Source organism: Lepidochelys kempii, chromosome 8, assembly GCF_965140265.1.
Source record: "Lepidochelys kempii isolate rLepKem1 chromosome 8, rLepKem1.hap2, whole genome shotgun sequence".
In the NCBI taxonomy this organism is placed as follows: Eukaryota; Metazoa; Chordata; order Testudines; family Cheloniidae; genus Lepidochelys; species Lepidochelys kempii.
This window is the reverse complement of record NC_133263.1, coordinates 108,363,107-108,383,348: the sequence shown is the minus strand read 5'-3', so window position 1 is coordinate 108,383,348 and position 20,242 is coordinate 108,363,107. Positions and strand designations below refer to the sequence as shown.

At 56.7% G+C, this 20,242-nt stretch overlaps 1 protein-coding gene across 3 annotated transcripts; it reads left to right on the top strand.

The window, feature by feature from the left end:
- Positions 1-1,182: 1,182 nt before the first annotated feature.
- On the top strand, positions 1,183-19,594 carry MPL (MPL proto-oncogene, thrombopoietin receptor). Of its 3 annotated transcripts, none has more exons than XM_073358033.1 (12): positions 1,183-1,441; positions 4,741-4,873; positions 6,979-7,157; positions 8,138-8,292; positions 9,818-9,971; positions 10,372-10,501; positions 11,215-11,387; positions 11,654-11,796; positions 12,196-12,355; positions 15,920-16,058; positions 16,500-16,587; positions 17,906-19,594. In XM_073358033.1, exons 1-12 carry the CDS (start codon positions 1,339-1,341, stop codon positions 18,440-18,442), a joined length of 2,094 nt encoding a protein of 697 aa, XP_073214134.1. In that variant the 5' UTR covers positions 1,183-1,338; the 3' UTR covers positions 18,443-19,594. The 3 variants fall into 3 exon arrangements, with proteins under 3 accessions (XP_073214134.1, XP_073214135.1, XP_073214133.1); XM_073358034.1 differs by having other exon boundaries at positions 9,815-9,971; positions 16,503-16,587; XM_073358032.1 differs by having other exon boundaries at positions 9,815-9,971.
- The last annotated feature ends 648 nt before the right edge of the window (positions 19,595-20,242 follow it).

Sequence of the window (20,242 nt, the reverse complement as noted above, 5' to 3'; positions counted from 1 at the left end):
GCTTATGCCTGGTTCTTCAGGGGCAAGCAAACTAAAGAAACCCTCCTTACATGGGGACATTGAGCCATGCTGCAGAGCAATGGAATTCCCTCCTGACCTCTAAGGAGACAACTGGTGCTCTGGTCCATGCGAATGACATCCCCTGAGTTCAGCTTTCTGGTGAGTGTCCACGTTGTTGCTGATTGTCTAGTTTTCTTGCCCACTTTCAAGCCAGTTGTGGTATGTTCCTGCTGCCTGGCTGGCAGCACAAAAGCCAGTTACAATGTACGATTTTAAAAAACACATCCTGCAGCATGTGCGTGCTCTGAGTGCATGCCCTGTGCTCTGGGTGCGGGCAGCCAGGGAACTCAGAGCTGGGCACGTGTGCTCGTTGGGCATGGGCTCTGGGTGGGGTCCGAGGAGGTGCAGCTGTATTCTGGTGCTCTGCAAGGGCCCTCGGGCTCTGCTCTCTCTCGCTCTCTGGGAAGATGGCGTGGAGCACGTGCCTGGCCTAACAGTCGCTAGCCTTGGCCTTAGGCGCCTGGCGGGAGCTCAGTAAGTTTGGGGGAAGCAGTAGTCTGGGGCTGGTGGCGCCTGTCTGACCCGCTGAATATCACCATCCTGCTGAGGCAGTACAGGTGGTGGATACAAGATGTGTCGGGAGGGGATTTCTGTCCAGGCTGGGGTGATGTGAGGTGTGAAATCTCCAAGGGACTAAACCATGCAGCATTCCTCTATGAGCCAGAGCTGCCTTTCACCGGTGACATGCAGCAGCCTCGTCGCCCTGCGTTGTCAAGGAATGAATAGCTGAGACGTGTGTGCGCGCATGCCCCCGACTGGGCTGGTGTGTGCAAAGAGCAGCTCACACAGTGGGTGTGGGGGGGTCAGCTAGGCCCAGGGTGCTGCCTGCAGAGGGACCCAGTGTGCACCTTAGAGGCAGGAGTCCCTCCCGGGTGCACCCCCTCCTTACCCACCATGCAGCAACTCAGAGTGTCTCGCAGCAGGGTTGTTTTTCTTCCTATCCCAGCCTCCATTCTCCCCTGTAGCCGCACGGGCAGGACGTGCTGACTATCTGATAGGAACAGGCCCTACTGGTGCCGTCACTGTCAGCGGCTGAGCAGCCACAGCATGGTGGTTTGGGGGCTGGGGAAGTTGGGAGGATGGGGGTGGAAGGGGCCCTTCACCCAGGCTTCCTGCGGAGCGAGGCTGACATGTCTCAGATAAAGGCTTTGTGTCTCAGAGCTCCAGGAGCAAGTCAGGCCCAGAAACAGAACAGCCCTGCCCCTGGATGCCCAGCTCTGCAGGGCAGGTGGCTGGAGCCCTGCGCTCTGACTGGCATTGAATGCTCGCTGTAGCAGAATGGGGGCCCAGCTGTGCCAAGGGCAGCCCCTTTTCTTGGTAGCTGGACTCCTGCTCAGCCTCCTTACTCCTGCTTTGAGCCCTGCTCCGGTGACATCTGAAGGTGGGTCCAAAGAGCCTCAGTCATTCCTTAGCCCCCGCTTGGGGAGGTGCTGTGGGGGGAAGCAGGGGAGGGTGTGCTCAGTCCCTTGTGGGTCTCTGAAGTCGGTGCATAGGCCATGGCTAGAGGTGAGCCTAGGAAACAGTTAGTCTCTCATCCACCCTGGCCCAACTTGCCAGCACAAAAAGCCGGCTTGACTACCTCCAGGTTCCTCTGGTTTGGGGCTGAGTAAAATGGGGCGTGGCCAAGGCCCTGCCACACCTGGCTCAGCCCTAGTTGTGAGTGGTTCCTTGGAGTCATGTGCAGCTGGGGGTAGGCAGATGGCTTCAACTTACAGCTGGGACCAGGCGGATACTGTCTGGTTCAGGCAGGGACTCCAGGCTACTTTTGCAAACTCCCCTGGGTCTTGTGTTAAGCACAGCTCCCCTGAGCCGAGACTCTGTAAATGCTCACAGCAGTGACTGTCCCATGTGTACACACTGCACATGCCTCTGGCCAACTGGTGAGTGCTGGGGACAGGGGTGCACTAGGGCCCCAGGGTTGGGGGGCACCCCAAGGTCCCTGGGAAGAGAGAGAGCACCTCTCTTTGCTCTTGACCAGCTCCCTGCCTTTGAGCGGAGCTGCATCAAGCTTTGTGAGGTGGGGGGGGGCGCTGTGTGGGTATCCCTATTCTGGAAAGAAATCCAGTGTGTTCTTAACCCATGTTAGCTAAGCAGTTAATATAGCAGCGATGCCAGGCAAGTCAGTATTGCACGTGGGTGAACAGCGGGATGTTTGTCCTCAGGCTCCCTGGAGGCTTCAGCATGCACTGCTTATCTGAGATAAAAGCCAAATTGCCATTTCTTCAACTATTTTCACCCAATTTAGGTAATCCAAGTCACAACCCCACCTTTGCAGTGTAGTGATACTGTGGGTGTGCATTGCACATGCATGTGGGGCAGAGGCTGGGACTGGGGGGCCTCTCCACCCTCAAAAATGTCCCAGCTGACTCCATGCTAGGCTCTGTACTGTTCCTGCATCGTCTCCCTGGCCCTGCGGGTCCCGTGCCACCACCTGTCGCTCTGGGGGCTGAGGAGGGAGAACTGGCCTAGGCAGGAGATGCTGCAGGGGCAGTGAAGGGCATTCTGGGACTGGGATAACCATTCCCAAGGAGCCTGCGGTTGTGGCAGGGGAGAGCTGGGCTCTGGTGTGTAGGCAGGCTGAGAAATTATTTAAATATAAAACAAAGAAACAAAATGCCCCGAAACTTCATTCACACTGAAGTAAGGGTGCCTTGGCTGCCTGGTGCCCTTCCAGAACGTGGAGTGCAGACGAACTCAAACCGCTGAAAACCAAGAAATGGAACATGATGGTACATGGCACCCCAGCCAGGCCACCTTAATACTGGTGGCCTGGGAGCTCCTTCAGCCAGCTGGCTTCCTGGGACACTGTCTGTGGCCGAGGGAGAGTGTCCCTGGCTGAATGGTGGGCTCCTGGAGGGGGGATGTCTCTAGCTGGAGAGCGGGCTTCCCTGGCGGGGAGTCTCTGGCTGGCTGGTGGGGGGCTCCTAGGGGGATCTCCAGCTGGCTGGTGCACTCCTGGGGGAAGGGGGGGTGTCTCCAGGTGGACGGTGGGCTCCCTGCGGGTGGGGGTGGGGGTTGTCTTTGGCTAGCTCCCTGGGGGCACCAAACCCTTGCTGAGCTGCGGGAACTCCTGATGCTTCCTGTGCAAGCCCAAGTCCCAGGCTCCTCCCACTCTGGCACCAGGGCACCCCTCACTGCGCTTCTCTCTAGGTAAGTCCTGGAACTGGCTCGCTGATCGGGACAGAGATGCCCAGAGACTATGGCAGCAATTACCTGTGCAAACCTGGGGACAGCATGGGGTGGGGGACTAAGCAGCTGTGAGCCTGATGGCAGCAGGGATGAATGCCCCCAGCAGCCAGCTCCCTGAGCCCTGCACGGTGCAGCACTCCCTACCTCTTTGTCGCCTGCATTGTCTCCTTCCCCCACAACCTCCCTGTGTGATGCCTAGGGCTGGCCCTGCCCTGCTCCCACTCCAGGGAGGAGTCCGGAAGCCCCAGGCCTTCCTGCTAGTCTGCTCTATCCAGGGGCTGCTGCTGCAGAGCTGCTGTGTCTGTCGTGGGAGCACATGGACCTGCTTCTCCTTATCACACTTCCTCACGTTTTTCTGCAGTGAATGCTATCGCCCAGCATGAGACAGGGTGTGCTTCCCGCTGCGCTGGCCTGAGACTGGCCCGAGCCACATGCCAACCACAGGGCTATTTTGGGATGTATGTTTGTACCCAAATGACCCGCCCCTCCCTACACCGTAGCCTGGGCGCGGGGATGGACTCAGATCGTGATGGCCCATGGCACTCAGTTTGTGAGGCTGATCAGAACGGGGAGCAGACCTCATGAGCCCACTGGACCCTGGTGAAAGGTCTGTTTGGGTGGGCCACGTTCTGCAGCCATGGCGTGAGACTGGCGGGTTCTTACCTGTTATGCCGCCGGGCCTCCCAAAGAGCTTTTGCCAGCTGGCCAGCATGGGAGGCTGATGGCCACCTGTGGAAAAGGGAGTTTCTGTGGCTGAATCCCAGCTCTGACTCTCCCCTGCCCTGTCCCTTGCGTGCTTCTCCCAGTCCACCCCTTGCCCCAGGGCAGCATTGGTAGCCCCTTTGCACAGGCGTAAACGGTGACAGACGGTGGAAGGCAGGACTCCCATAAGCTCCCCATCTAACTGCATGGGGTGGGGGGTGATGCACACCTACCTCTGGGGGCTGAGCTAGGGAAGCACATATGAGCCCTGGGCTAGAGTGGGGGGGGTTTCCTAATACAACATCAAAAAGCCAATAGCATGTCTTTCTGTCCTGTGCCCATCACTGTGGCACCTGAGCCCTTGCAAAGACATTAAAGCCCTGACTCTCTGGATCAGTAGGGCTGCCACATGTGGCTCTGGTGACACAAAGCAGCAAATTCCCCTGCATGGGGGAAACCGCAGCTGGCCCAGTGCTGTCATGTGGCTGCTCTGTCTCGCTGGTCCCCTGAGCATAAGGGTGTGGTCAGGGAAAAGGGGTGGGGCCCAGGCTGCTCTGGCAACTGGTTGATCTGCAGTTACTGGAACGGGCCCTGGGTGCTGCTGGCAGCTGGCACAGGACACAGCAACCTGGTTGCTCTAATTTGCCCTGAGACCAGGCCAGTGCATGGCAACTGCACAAATGGGGCACCGTGCTTCTGGCTCTCGTTGCCTTCTGGTGGCACTTTGACTGGACTATGGAGCAGCCTCTCCAGGCCCCTTCCCACTAAACAGCTCTCTCCTCCATGCAGATGTGGCTCTCCTGGGAGAGGTTTCTGAGACCATTCGCTGCTTCTCCCGATCTTTTGAAGACCTCACCTGTTTCTGGGATGAGGAGGCAGAGCGTGGGAACCACACATACCGCTTCTACTATACCTACAACGGGTAGGTCAGGACTCTCAGGCCCTGGAATCCCAGCCCTGGCCTTTTCCTCCCCAAGGGCCAGGCTGGCTGCCCTGTGCTCTAAGCAGACACCTGACTGCCAGCAGCTCCCATACGCCTCAGCCCTGCTTAACTCCTGGTGGTTTGCTTAAAGATGCTGCACTCCTCGGCTCCCCGGCACGGCTCCGAGTGGAGCACTTTGCCCTCTGCAGCAGTCTTGGCCTTTCACTGGTTTCCAGAGCCTGGGAATTGGCTTCCTGCTGCAGTATGTTCTTGGCAGCTGTGTGGGGAAACGCACCCCCCTACCGTCAGTACTTTTGTGCTCGCCCCCACCATAGTGCTTGCGTGCCTGGTGGTCTGGTTTTACCCTCAGCCCCCACAGGCAGGCACAGCTGGGAGCAGGGAGCAGCTGGGAGCAGGGTACAGCTGGGAGCAGGGACTCGAATGCCGGTTGCCCAAGCCCTAGGTTAGTGTCCTGGCCACTTTCCCATTGTCTCCCTGCTGCCTGGGCCCCAAGGGGCAGAGAACCTGCTTCTGAGGTGGGGAGCCTCCCTTCCTGGGTTGCCCACTGGAAGCCTGGCCCTTGCAGGGCGGGTGTTGGTAGGCGGTCAATGGCATGGGCTGCCACAAAGGGCTCTGCTGCTGGGCCTAGGGTTGCCAGGTGTCCGGTTTTCGACCAGAACGTCCGGTTGAAAAGGTAACCTGGCAGCATTAAAGCTGGGTGGCCACAGTAGCCGCTGGCTCCATCCCATCCCAGCACCTGCACGCAGCAGCTCTCTCTGGCTCAGTCTACCCCTGTCTGAAGGCTCCGCCCTCTGCAGCAGCACAAACTGCTTGGTGGACCCCCTGGGCCCTGCCCCTGGGCTGTGGCTGCTCCTCACCTTCTCCCTGCAGCTAGAGGTGGCTCTGGGCACCCTGTTCCTGCCTCATTCTGCAAGAACCCAAGATTCCTGGTGGCAGTTGACTCCAGTTATGAGCTCCAGGTAGAAGTCAGCCCTGTGCTTGCATCGCTCAGTCTGCTGAATGCTTCAGGAATGCTCAGAGCAAAACAGCAAGGATGGTGGCTTTCTACTAGCGGGTGAAAGAGGAGAGAGCGCGCACACACTCTCCCTACTTACTCTCACATACCATGGGTCTGCTCTTTCAAGTACTAAGTGCAGAACTGTATATGCAAAAATAATAATAATACAAAAATCACCTGCAATGATCTCAATTGCAATTATCACGATCAAGCATGCAAATTGATTATTTGAACATGCAACTGCCATAATTGTGTGTGCCTTTTTTGCACACAAAACTGTGCCGAAAATCGTGCGTGTGTGTAATGGACTATCCTGCTTGTGTGTGAATGATCTCGCTCTGTCAAGCCCCTCCATTCTAAGGCTGGTCCCAGCTCAGTGTTCACTACACGGCTGATCGGATGCCAGCAGTCTAGGAGTTCAGAACACCCCTCTGTGGGGTTCTGTTTTTTACTTCAATATTGGCCACCCAGGTGAAGGGACAAGGCCCTGAGTCCAGGGGTGAGGGGTCTGCAAGCTGCCTTCTCCCAGACAGGCCATGGGGGCGCACTCAGGGCCAGGCTGGAGGCTCCAGTGCACTAGGTTAGGCTGCTAGGCCCATCTCCTAGCATGGTGACGGCTAGGCGCGGTGCAAGGACCAAACCGTGCAGTCAGTGGGCTCCATTTACAGGGCTCCGTCCAGGAGATCCTGGGCAGGGAGCAGCTTCTGGGCCTCTGAACAATCCAACTCCCCCCGCCCCAGCCCCTTACTATGGGAACCGAACAACTCTGCCCAGCCCAGCCCCTCGCTTTGGGGACTGACCCCTCCCCACCCTGGCCCCTTGCTGTGGGGACCTGCCCCCACTGTGCCCTGATTGGGCAGGCTCCACATCCCGGGGGGGCGATGGAGACTGAGCAGGGGCGGGGGAGAGGTGGGGCAGGGGTGTTTGGTTTTCAGCAACTGGAAAGTTGGCAGCCCCACTGGGACCCAGTCTCCCAGCCTGGCCACGAGGCTGGGGCTGCCCAAGGGGGAGGAAGGGGAACCTGGTGAGGCACCTCCCGAGGCCTGTGTGGGCCGCGACCCCGCACCCTGACTGCCCTGCTCCCTAGGGAGACGGCCAAGGAGTGTGCGCTGGCTCTGCAGAGACGGAGCGGCGGGGGCAGCCGTTACGTCTGCATCTTCCCCAGCAGCCATGAGGTGCGGCTCTTCACCCAGCTCTGCCTCCGCGTGCTAGACACACGCAGCAACCAGACCAAGTACTCCCGGGAAGTCGCCGTGGAGACGGTCGGTGAGTGCTGGCCTCCGCTTTCTGCCTGCGAGGCGCAGGGAGCCCTGCCCCTGCCCCGCCCCTACATCACGGCCATGCATCAGGGCCGGCACAGCCGATTCTCCAGTGCTTTGTCCTTTCCGGGGGCCGTGTGGTGAAGGGTTTACTGCTGTGGGAAGCCCCAGGCCTGTCCTTCCCCGGCTGCCACCTTTTCTCTGACACTGGCAGATCATTGGGCCAATGGGGCAGAGTGGTGTTTCCCAGCATCTCTGTTCTGTGCCGCCCAGGAAGGAGAGAGCTGCCATAATCTAGTGATGCTCATACCACACTTCGAGAGCAGCAATGACCCTCACCCCGCTGCCGAGGTCTCAAGTCACCCTGGTGCAGCCTGCTAGCGTACTGCCCCCCTCCCAGTCAGGCCGGAGCATGGCACAGAAGCAGCCCTTGCCGCTCAGGTGGACACCCTCTTACTGCCGAAAGAGAAGGGAAACCCATCCACATGGTTCCTGTCAGGCCCCTGCGGTGTTTGACTTCAGGGGTCATCACCTTTCTGCAGAGAGATGGACACGTCCTGGCTTGCTCAGTCCCAGCTCTGAGGCTTGCTCCATGCAGCTCTTCTTCCAGCACTTGGTTTAGCATCATCTGCCAGCGCAGGACCATGCTGTCTGCCCCTCAACCGCCTCCGTAATGGAGAGGCAGCCTAGCCGCAAGCTCAAGTACCGCTTGACGCTGCTCCAATCCCAGGGCACTGGCGGCTAGCAGTACCCAACTCTTCATGCAAGTGACAGTGTGTCCTGGCACAGCCAGGCCCTGTGCCCAAACAACGCCCATCCCTGGCGTCACACAGTTATTACAGTAGTGCCTCGGGGCCATGCCTAGCCGCACGGGTGGGTTACGTACAGGCGGCGGCGGCTGCTGCATGCTGCTAGCCTGGCCTTGGAGCTGTGGCAATGCCCCTGAGCCTGCAGCAGAGGCTGTTAGCTTTGGCACTTTCCTTCCAGGGCTCGTTGCTCCCCCTGTGAATATAACGGCCACCTGGGCTGGGGCAGCTGGGGCGCTGCAGGTGAGCTGGGAACCCCCAGCTACTGAATACACCGAGCTCTTCATCTATGAGATCCTCTACTGCATTGTGGGCTCCATGGAACCACCCTGCTGGGTAAGGCTGTGTTCCTCCCGCCATGGCCGGCTGTAACATACCCCATGGGCTGTGGGTGACACGGTGTTCCTCCCCCCATGGCCGGCTGTAACATACCCCATGGGCTGTGAATATTGCTGTGTTCCTCCCACCATGGCCAGTTGTAACCAGAGGCGGATTTACCATGAAACAAACAGGGGGGCCTCCGATTACAGGGGGGCCTCCAAAATGCAGGAGAAATCTCATCTGACAACCTGCCCCTGAGTCCCGGATGGCAGTGCAGCAGGGTTTAGGCTGCCTGCAGTTTGTGGCCAGTGGCCCCACGCCACTCCTGGAAGTAGCCAGCGGCTGGCGCTGGTGGGGGTGGGGGGAGGCGGCTCCGTGCGCTGCCCCTGCCCCAGACAGTGCACGGAGACCCGCTGCCCCTCCTCCCCGCAAGGGGCACGCAGAGATGTGCCAGAAGCAGGGCTAAGGCGGCTCCCTGCCCTCTGTGCCACGCCACTACCGGAAGTGGTCAGCATGTCCCTGCGGCCTTGGGGAGGGGGATGTCTCTGTGCATTGCTCCTGCCCCTAGCACCGACTCTGCAGCTCTCGTAGGCCGGGAACTGCAGCCAATGGGAGGTATGAGGGTGGCACCTGCATGAAGCGGTGTGCAGAGACCCCCTGGCCTTCCCCCACACGTAGGAGCTGCTGCCAGAGGGGTTTGCTCGTTGTTTTGGGAGCTGTGCTGCCCAAGGTAAGTGCCGTCCCCCTGACCCCTCCTGCACCCCAACCCCCTGCCCCAGCCCAGAGCCTGCACCCCGCACCCAAACTTCCTCCCAGAGCCTGCACCCCTTACCCCCTCCCACACCCCAACCCCCTGCTCCAGCCCAGAGCCTGCACCCAGCACCAAACTCCCTTCCAGAGCCTGACCCCCACATCGCCTCCTGCACCCCACCCCCCTGCCCCAATCAAGGTACCTCATTTTATTTTCATTTACTTCCTATTACTTATAATATAGGACGAGCATGAAGAAAAAAGAATGAAAAACTGGGGGAAGGGATGGGGGAGATAAGAGAGGATGTTCTTTTTCTTGGCTGGGTCCCGAGCCTTGGGGGCCCAAAAATGAAGCTGCACACAGAGCCCTACTAACTTTAAATCCACCACTGGCTGTAACATACCCCATGGGCTGTGGATAATGCTGTGTTTCCCCTCCCTTGTCCGGCTGTGACAGGCCCCACGGACTGGTGAACACTCATGCCATTCTCTGGTGAACATTCATGCCATTCTACCTGCAATTCCCAATCCCAGCCTGGCAGCTGCAGTCACCTCATTTCCTGCCCTAGATGGGCATGTGCCGTATAGTGGGGTCATTGGAAATTCAGCCAGACTCCTGCAGGGGAGGACGTGACTCTGTGTCACCTCTCTGGTGCTGCCCCAGGCCCTTGGGGCTCAGGGGCTGAGAGGTTTGGGGGACGTCTTGTTAGAGGCAAGGGCAGTGTATGTGGTGGTTGAAGCAGCTCCCATGTTCTCCTCCTCACCCAGTCTGGTCCCTCTCCTATAGAAGCAGGTGCATAGCACCAGGGCATGTGTCCTCCACACCCTGCAGCCTGGGGCCAAGTACCACATCCGGATCCGCACCAAGCCAGATGGCTTGTCCCTGGATGGATTCTGGGGCCCCTGGTCTCAGGCAGTGGCTGCTGAAATACCCCGCTCCTCAGGTGAGTGACTCCTGGACAGAAGGGGTTTGGCTGTGAGACCCACACACAGCATCTCCCCAGTCCTGCCTGGTAACACACAGCCCATCCAGAAGCCAGGGTGGGAGCTGAGAGAGTCACTTCAACTCTGCTCACGCATCGAGGGTTCCTTGAACTGTCACAATCCCCCATCTCTGAAGGCTTCTGAGGAACATCAAGGCCAAAGGGAGATAGGACAGGGTTTGGTGGAACCTGCGGGAGATGGCACCTGGGGGCTTGGGCACAAAGGGGCCCACTGGCTAGAGCCCAGCTTTGTAGGGCCCTGCCTGCAGGATCTCAGACATCCAATGAACTGTAAACTGGGCTCCTTGTTCCTGTGGCCCAGCCCTGTCTGCTTGGAGCTCACTTGTTCTCTCCTGCCCAGGGGAGATTGGGCTGCGCTGTTTCACCCCCGACCTGCAGTGGGTGCGGTGTGAGTGGACCTGGGATCCTGCAGATTCCAACAGCTCCCACAGCCTCTTCTATCGGTCCCAAGGGAGCAGTGATGCCTCCAGGTGACAGAGCCCAGGACATTCCACTTCTGTGCGAGGTGGGGAAGTGTGGCAGCTGTTCTGGGATCGACTTTCAGATGCACAGATGCAGCGCCCTGTCCTAGGAGCAGAGCAGCACCGCAAATCCCATGCAGCCAGGGCCTTCCCTTCCCTTCCCCCCACTGGTGCCTGTGCTCTGCAGGCCCCAGAGGTTCCCAGACTGAGGGGTTCTCTGTCCTGCCCATCCCCTGCTTTGCTCAGGAGCAGAGATGAAGGAGGCTGTGCCACGGGATGGGCACATGCCATTCTTTCTGTGCTGTGCACTGAGGGCCAGAAGTTGGCTGGTCATCAAAGGCAGCTCCAGGGGAGCAAGGACAGACCCTCAGGGAGCAGGGGGAAGCTCAAGCCAGGGGGAGAGAGCCCAGGAGGCCAGAGGCGCTTGTGGGCAAGGTTGGGGCAGTGCCCACCTGCTGGTGACATTCGGGCCCTCATGGACATGGCGGGTTTGTTACCCTGCGGGGGCGGGGGGGCAGGGGGCGCGGTGACTGGGGCGAGGATGGTGACAGGAGCCAGGCAGGTTGTTACCCTGTGGCGGGGAGGGGAGGGGCAGGGTGACTTGGGTGAGGGTGGAGTCTGGCTGCACAGAGACAGGTCAGTGAAGGGGCAGCCATGGCTGCCGGAGGGATCGGGAAGCAGACGTCTCAGCTGGACTGACGTGCGCCCTGCTTCCTCCCCAGAGGCCAGGCTTGGCAGCACTGTCAGGAGCACAGCGTAGGGCCCCAGAGCACCCACTCTTGCATGTTCCAGCCCAGGAATGACAGCGACATCTTCACCTTGGTGAATGTCTCTCGGGGGCATCTTGAGCCAGTCCTCAGCTACTTTGGGGAGCCATTCCGGATGCATCAGGCCGGTGAGAACCCGCTGACTCCCTGTCCTGTTTCCTCCCCAGGTTTCCTCCCCATGGTTGCACAAGCCTCTGTCCTGTGAGGGTCTTGACTGCAGCACTGCGGGGTGCTGCCCAGGGAGCCCCCACCCTGGCACTGCAGCAGGAGAGAGCTCTCTCCTGCCCTGTCTGGGCAGAGACTGGGTCAGTGTGGGTGGAACTCGGGGGCTGGGCTGCGCGAGGGACTCTCCGTTTGCTCAGCTGTGCTAACATGCTCCTTGCTCAAACTGCAGTGCTCACCAGACCCCCAAGGATCTTGCAGGCCAACATCAGCAGTGGGCAGCTGAGGCTGCAGTGGGACCCACCACAGGAGGAACTGGCAGAGTACATGGTGTATCAGGTCCGCTACTCAGTGAAGAACAGCATGGATTGGAAGGTAATTGGGGACTGCCCCCCACTGCAGGAGAGGTTGCCATGGGGACTGGCACCCCCCTCACCTCCACAGAGAAGGTCTCCCTGGGTGTGAGCACACCCCTTACCCTGCGGGGAAGGTTTGCCTGGGGACTGGCACACACCCCCACCCCGGCAACCTCCCACAGCAGGGGAGGGCTCCGTGGGAACTGGTGCACCCCTCCCCTGGAGGTGCTCCAATACCATGGAGACGGGTCCAGGAAAAAGGTGCCAAACCCAATAGAACTTGGCCTGCCCTTTGTCTGCCTCACCTCAGTCACCATCAGCTCTAACCCCAGGGTCAGCGCGGGGCCTGTGGAGCCCAGCGAAGCATCTCTTGCATCACCCCATGCTCCCAGGGTGTAACCCAGCTTTCCCTGGTTAGGTCCTGCAGATCCAGCATGCGGCCACCAGTGAGACCCTGGACCTGCGTGCTGGCCCCGGCTACCTCCTCCAGGTGCGAGCCAAGCCCAACGCGCAGCAGCTCCAGGGGTTCTGGAGTGCCTGGTCAGAGACCATCGTGGTGGAGGGCCCTTCTGGAGCAGGTATGGGCCAGTGCTCCTGACGGGGATGGGCCTGAGTGAGGAGGGGGGTCTGCAGCTGGCTGAGGTGAGGGGCACTAGGGGCTGAGGCCTTGGGTGGGAGGTGCTGTCAGCCTTTAACAGTCTCCACAGAGTTGCCATTAGTGTGGGTCACACTGTTCCACAAAGGTGGGCCATACAACCCCAGTGACTCTGGGACTGGGCCTTTGGCCGCCAGCATCCCGTGTCTCCCCATGAGCTCTGCCCAACGAGTCTGACTGAGGAAGACTTTTCATCCCTTTGGGGATCAGTGAATGTCAGTCGGTATTTGCAGTGATGCCAAGTAACCTGTCTCAGACCAGGGCAGAATTTAACAGCCAGCTGGAAGGCAGTGTTGGAGATTTCTGAGATTAGCATAGGGAGCAAAGATTAAGACTGAGTTCAGACTGGTCCAACTGTTGTCAAACTTTTTGAGCTGAGCCCTCCTTTGAGTTACAATTTTGGGGTGCGACCCCCCCAACCAGACAAAAATAGACACAATCCTTGCTTCCCCCCCTCAGGTTTTTAGGGTGCAGGAAGGCATGTGCAGTCTTTGGGGGTGGAGGCTGCCGGGAGCGGAAATTGGGTTAGCCATGGCAGATGTTGACACTGACCCACAGGCTGGGTGCCCCACTGAGGCGAGCCAGAGGGTAAAGGTGGCGCTCTTTTCCCTGGCGTTGCCACTCACCCCGCCCCCCCCAAAAAAGAAAAAACATGCCTCTGCACCGCCCTGGGAGGGCATGCCCCACAGTTTGAAAACCTCTGAACTGGCCAGTGCAGGGGTTCCCCTAGCCAAGGTGCTGTAGAATCCATCCTCTCCCTCTCTCTCGCTGTGTCCCAAAGGAGAGCTGCTCTGTGTATGTGAACCCTGTTCTCATCCCAGGCCCCCGGCCCCTCTAGTCCGTTGTCTTTGTGCTGCAAACATGCCAAGTGCAACTGTTCAGCCTGCCAGGCTTTCCCATGGAGTGTTACTGCTCGGCCATTGGCATTCCCTGACAACTGTTTGTCCAGCCAATTCTTAAAACCTCCAATGATGGGGATTCCACAACCTCCCTTGCAAGCCTATTCCCTAGCTTAACTTCCCTTAGAGTTAGAAAGATTTTCCTAATATCTAACCTAAATCTCCTTTTTAAGTCCATTACTACTTCTCCTACCTTCAGTGGCCAGGAGAACAATTGATCTCATGCTCTTTCTAACAGCCCTTAACATACTGAATGACTGTTTTCTGCCCCCCCCCCGCCCCCAGTTCCCCCCCCCAGTCTGCTTTTCTCAAGACTAAACAGGCCCAGTTTTTTTAACCTTTCCTCATAGGTCAGGTTTTTAAAGGCTTGTATAATTTTTGGTGCTCGCCGCTGGACTTTCTCCAGTTTATCCATATCTTTCCTAAGGTGCGTTGCCCAGAATTGGACACAAGACTCCAGCTGAGGCCTCATCAGGGCCAAGTAGAGTGGGACAGTTCCCTCCTGTGTCATTTATATGACACTTCTCTTCATACTCCCCAGAACATTAGCCTTTTTTGCAACTGCATCACATTGTGGCTCATATTCAATTTGTGATCCGCTACAAGCCCCAGATCCTTTGCAGCAGCCACGTAGCCCCAGTTTTGTAGTTGTGCATTTGATTTTATCTTCTCAAGTGTAGTACATTGCACTTGAGAGAGACAAGGTATGTGAGACAATATCTTTTATTGGATCATCTTCTGTTGGTGGAAGGGAAGGTTTTCAAGCTTCATGGCGGCCTTCCTCAAGTCTGGAGAAGGTAAGCAGAGTGTCCAAGTAAAATATGAGGTGGGACAGATTAAGTATAAAGGGCTCAAACATGCTATAAGAGATCACTTAAAATGAAATGGGCAACTAAGGGTTAGCAGGCAGTAGGGTGTGCTACAAATTGCTGTAATGAGCCATACACCAGTGTCTCTGTTAAGTCCACGGTTTTTACCGTCCAGCAGAGTTATGAATTTAAGTTCCCAAGATTGTCTTTTGAAGGTGTTCTGCAGCTTTCCTCTGCAGGCGAGCACTGAGAGATAGCTGTGGAGTGATTGCTTTGTGAGGAATGTTCACTTCTGGGTGATAAGAGTATTGTTGTCTTTTATCATTTTTGAGAGCATAGTGATTGTCAGGTTTCACCCACATAGTTGTTGTTGGGCATTTGATGCAGTGGATGGGGTACACCCCATGTAGGACCCATGGATCTTGATAGGTGTGTTGTGAGGGGTATTGATCATTGTCGTGGAGATGTGTCTGCAGGTTTGGCATCAGTTCTGGTAGGGACTAGTGCCACTTTGAGTCGGTGTGTCCTGGACAATAAGAAGCTTGTTTCTCATGATGAGCTTGGCAAAGATGAGGTTGAAGGCCAGAAGAGGGTTCCCATCAAGTTTGGGTTGTAATTGTTTGATGATACATCATGGGTCCAATGTGGGGTGGCTGGGGACACAGTCAGTAAGTGTGTGTGTTTTTGTTTGTTTTTCTATATTGAAACAAGTTGTCCTCAGGTATTTGGGTTGCCCATTGCACAATGCAATCTACTTTTCTGATGTCTTGTCCTTGCTTAGTGAAGGCAGTGTTTAGGTGACTTGCTCTTTGGAGTAAATTCTGTGTGCACTTGCCTTTACTGAATTTCATCTTGTTGATTTCAGACCAATTCTCTAACTTATCATGGTCGTTTTGAATTCTAATCCTGTCATTTGAAGTGCTAGCAATCCTTCCCAGCTTGGTATCATCCACACATTTTGTAAGCGTACTTTCTACTTCATTATCTGAGTCATTCAATGTAACTATTGAATAGTACCAGACCCAGGACAGGCCTCTTTCTAACTATAAGGGTAGTTAAGTTCTAAAATAGGGAGGATGTGGAATCCCCATCACTGGAGGTTTTTAAGAACAGGTTGGACAAACGCCTGCCAAGGATAGTCCATCAGGACAGTTGGGCGACCGGCTGTGGCTTGAGCAGGAGCTGAATCAGGAACAAGCACAAACTGGAGCAGGGTAGTCTAGCAAGCAGCATCCCCAGCAAGGTAGTGACGTTGAGCAGACTGAAGTGGCTGCTTTCACTAGATACCTGCCTTGGTGTCACCTGGTTAGACTCTTGCTTGTGGATTAACTGGACCCTTAGGACTCACAAGTAATTATCTCGAATGTCATATCAGGCTCAGAGCCATCAGGCTCAGAACACTCATTACGTGATCTAGGTTTAATTGGTCCCCTCTCAGCACAAGGGGCAGGATTAGATGACCTCACATTTCTATTTCAGCAACCTCTCCCTAACGTGTCAGATGTGGGATCCAGGCAGGCAGCACCCCTCCTGGTGCCTCACGTCAGGTCAGATGGTGGATGCCTCTGTGCTGATATGTGTTGATCCCAGCCAGTTCTTGAGGACACATTTATACCACCCCAGACAGCTACATGACCCAAAGACCTCATATCTCCCTCTGTGCCAGAGGAAGCGCTTTAATCCCTTTTACCCAGCAGGTCACAAGACAAAGTCTGATGGGTCACCTGAGACACACATTGCTCATAACAATACTGCAGACAATTCCTATTTTCATCACAGGCAGCAAGGACACTGGGGAGCCCGATGCATTCACTGCTCCCTTCTCTGTCCCCGGCTGGATAATACTGAGCCTCACCATCACATTGGTCTTCTTCGTGGGACTCCTGGGGCTGAGGTGCTCTTTTCCTTCTGTGTACAGGTAACTGACCCCTCCCCCTTCTGGGGTACAGGTAACTGACCCCCCCGCCTGACGGGGTACAGGTAACTGACACCCTCCCATTCCTGTAACTGACCTCTGCTCCCAAGGTACAGGTAACAGATCCCTCCCTCATCAAGGGTAAAGATAACTGACATCTCCTGCTCCCCTGCTCTCTCCCTGTCCCCGAGAGTTCTCCCTGCTGTGCCCACCCTTTTAGACCCTAATTTCTTTCCCCCAGTGGGACTGTGCTGTGATGCTGTGACAGGCCTGGTTAGTGTGTTTCTGGGACTAGCCAGGGGCAGGATGGTATCTCCGCACATAGACTTGTGTGGTGCTTGCGGGGGAGGGAAAATGTCTCTCGCATAGGGCCATGTGGAGCTTAATTGGCCTGTGTAGAGCTGGGGAGAGATTGATTTCACACCCCCATTTTTCCTTGCCCAGCAGCGTGAAGCGAAAGCTCTGGCCTCCCGCCCCAGATCTGCACCGTGTCCTGGGCACTTTCCTCACCGACGGCAGCAAGCAGCAGCAGGTGAGGTGCAGAGGCCTCAGGCACATTCCTGGGACAGGAGCCGAGGTGGCTGTCCTGCCTCAGTAGGGTCACCAACTTTGTAAGGTTTAAAAACCAGACACTGAGCAGGAGTGCCAGAACCTCCCCAGCCCCGCCTCTTGCCCTCCCTCGCCCTGCCTCTTCCCCCCAAGACCCCACTCCCGATTTGCTCCTCTTCCCTCCCACCCCTGCATCACTCGCTGCTCTTCCCCTCTGCCCAGGAGGGACTCACCTGCGGAGCTGTGGCTGGGAGCTGCAGCCGACGGAGGTAGGAGGCAGCCCTGGCTAAGTAGGGGCTGAGGCAGGTGATGACCCAGTGCCTCCCTTGCCCACAGTAACCAGACTTTGGGTGTCCGGTCAGTAGATTTGATCAGACACCGTCAAGTCCCTTTTCGACCAGACTTTTTTCTGGTCAAAAACTGGGCACCGGGCCACCCTATGCCCCAGATGAACGCCGGCTGGTGGAGACTGTGCGTTCCCCCACCTCCCTGCTCCAGAGCCAACAAGGTAAAACCTTTCACTGGAGCTATTTGTCATGTCTCTGCCTGTGGAGCCATTTCCCAAGTAATCACAAGCCTGAGTCTCAGTGGAATTAAGCACTGCAACTCCTGTGGCTGCAGCTGGGTGCTCAGCACTCCTGTGGGTCAGCCTTGTGGGGATGGCTTCTGGGCTGTAAAACCACCCCAAAGGAGACCCAAGCGTTTCCAGACACACAGGGCTGTATAGCCCTCTGCATGAGCCCCCCAGCAAGCTAGGAATGTCCCCTCCCCAAGGGGTAATGCCCCCATTCTGAGCCTTGTGGTACAGCTGTAGCATTTAGGCATGTGGGGAGCTGCCACTGGGCCAGGCCTGGCTCTTACCTGACCTGGGCCTCAGGCTCCTGGGGTGACTTCCAGTCAGGCAAGGTCATCACCTTTGGCTCCTCTCTTTTTCAGCAGCTTTTCACTGTGGATCTCAAAGCCTTTGACAAAGGGAGTCGGGGTCACTTCCCCCATGTCACGTAGGGGGAGACTGAGGCAGGAGGGGATGGGACACATTCCTTTGGCAGGTTCTTTGAAGCCGCTCCGGGGTTGATATGTGAGGATTGGTCCCAGGAGACGTATTAATGGACCAAGGGCAGGCAAGACAGGCAGAGGTTAGTGACTGGGGAAATGTATCAAATGGAGATCTCTGTCCTGCATGCATAATCTACACAGAGGGTGGGATACAGGCCTGGTCTGGGGCGGGGGGCTGCATTACTTTCCCTCCCCCTCCTGCCCCAGCCTACACTCAGCTGTGCTATTTCCCCTTCCTCCTTAAGGCAAACACTTCATTCTACAACAAGCCCTTGGAAGACGTGATCCTACCCTGCCTCCTGGAAGTCCTTTCTGAGAGGAAGGGGGCTGAGACTCCCCCAGAGCCCACCCTGCTGAAGACAGCAGGCCCAGGGTCTGACATCCCCGAGGGCCCCGAGGATCCAGAGACTAGCAATCTCTCCTCTCCTCACCAGGACTACATGGTGCTGCATCCCAGCAGCCCCACGGGCAGCCGCTACGAGAATGAGTACTTGGACAGCAGAGGGGAGGGGGATGACAGCTACCTTAGGGGTCTCGCTGTGCTCCTGCTCCATGTCCCAGATGCCCACTCAGAGCTCCGGCAGGACAGGGCTGAGATCCAGTACAACCCACTGGTGCCTAGCAGCCTTCAGGCCGAAGACATACCTCTAGGGGGGCCTGTGGACTCTGAGGAAGAGGACTGGGATTGCCCATGCTCCGGGAAGCAGTCCATGTCCACTACAGACATTTCTAACCAGTCCTACCTGCTGATGAGCAGCTGGGAGCAGCAGCCCTTCCTCTGAGTGCAGGATCTGCTACATGCTCCAGGCTGCCTCGTGAGGATGGGAGTGAGGCAGAGGGCTTGGCATGTCATTGGAACCTCACGGCTGGGACATCCGTGCCTGACTGGATCCTCAGCTGGGCAGGAGGAACCCCCATGGGCAAATACTGTAGAGTGACGTGCATTTCTTCTGCAGCCTCCACTGTCAGCTTTTGCTGGTGACGGGATCCTGCACTAAATGGGCCAGGCCTGATGGTGTTTGTACAGTCAGTGGTGGGCGATACCGCTCTCTCCAGCATGTGATCAGTCTCTGAGGCAGATCTCCAAACAAGCTGCACTCTGGCACTACCAGAGAAGTCCTGCAGGATGGGGTAGGGGGCACTTCAACTGTCCTGGAGGTCAGAAATCTGTAACCCTTCCCCAAGGAACCCCAGCCATTGTCCTCTGTGATCCCCAGCTGCCCTCCTTGGGGAGGGGCTGCAGAATTCTGACATCTGGGACAGTGGGGTGAGCCCTCCCCTGGGTTCTGTGTGGGAGCTGGGGGCTTTGAAAAGGGGATGGGAGGGGCTGAGTACAGCAGTAGTCCTGCCTCATTATAGATAATCCGACCTGAGACAAGAAAAGAAGTCAGCTTTCCCTCCCCCTGGCTCCCCAGTCCAGCTGCCTCCTGCACTTCCCTTCAGCACTTCTGGTGCACCCCGCCCACCCTCTACCACAGGCCCACCGGACCTTTCAGTTGGGCCCCTAGCTCGTAGATCCCAACAAATCACTCCCCCTTTCACTGCGAGCTGGCTGCACGAATTGCAGCCGGTCAGCTTTCAAACCGCGCCAAGGAAACATCTAACATCTTCGTGAAGCTGTCTACATGGTTCCAGTCAGCCAAGCTAGGAAACCCAGAGCATTATGACATCACTCCCCTGCCTCAGTCACAGCCATTTGAGCTGGGAACGAGTTCCTTTGTGCTCCCTTTTTTTCTCCCACTCTCCACACTGCCTGTGTGTGCCCAGTTCTGTTCCTCTCTCCCACCAGAGCATATCTTTACACTTGTCTCCCTCCTGACATGGTCTCTGAAGCTCCTGGGTGCAGGGTCCTGCCTGGTCTGTGCTTTGCCCTGTAGAATGCGGTGCACACCCTGTGGCATTACTGATCAGTAATAAAGAATCATTTACTGGAATGTGATGCCTGTTGCTGCCAATTGGACCTGGGTGGTTTACTAATGTGGCACACTCTGCAGCAGTCCCTGGAGACAAACTTAAGCTCTTGAGAAATCCTCATCACAAAGCAGAGAGCTCTACTACCGGACCCCTCAGTTTGGAGTCCCATCCCATCACTCCCTACACTGGCCTCCCATGAAATATCAAATCAAGTTAAAGGTCTTGGCCCTGAGCCGCAAGGTTCTCAGAGTATCTAATGATCACCTAAAGCTCTGGGATGAAGAGTGGTGGAGAACTCCACTCCTCTGGCACAGTGGAATTCCCTGCAATAAGGATAAAGCAGCTCTGTGTGGGAGACAGAGCTTTCTCAGGGGCCAGTGTGAGACTGAAATTCATAGATTTTTAAGGCAGAAGGGACCATTGTAATCATCTAGTCTGACCTGTATAGTACAGGCCAGAGAACATCCCCAAAATAACTCCTGGAACAGATCTTTTAGAAAAACATCCAATTTTGATTTAAAAATGGTCTGTGATGGAGAATCCACCATGACCCTCGATCCATTGTTCCAATTATTAATTCCCTTCACTGTTAAAAATTTACACCGTATTTCCAGTCTGAATTTATCTAGCTTGAATTCCCACAAAACCTCCCCAACTTCTGCTCCAAC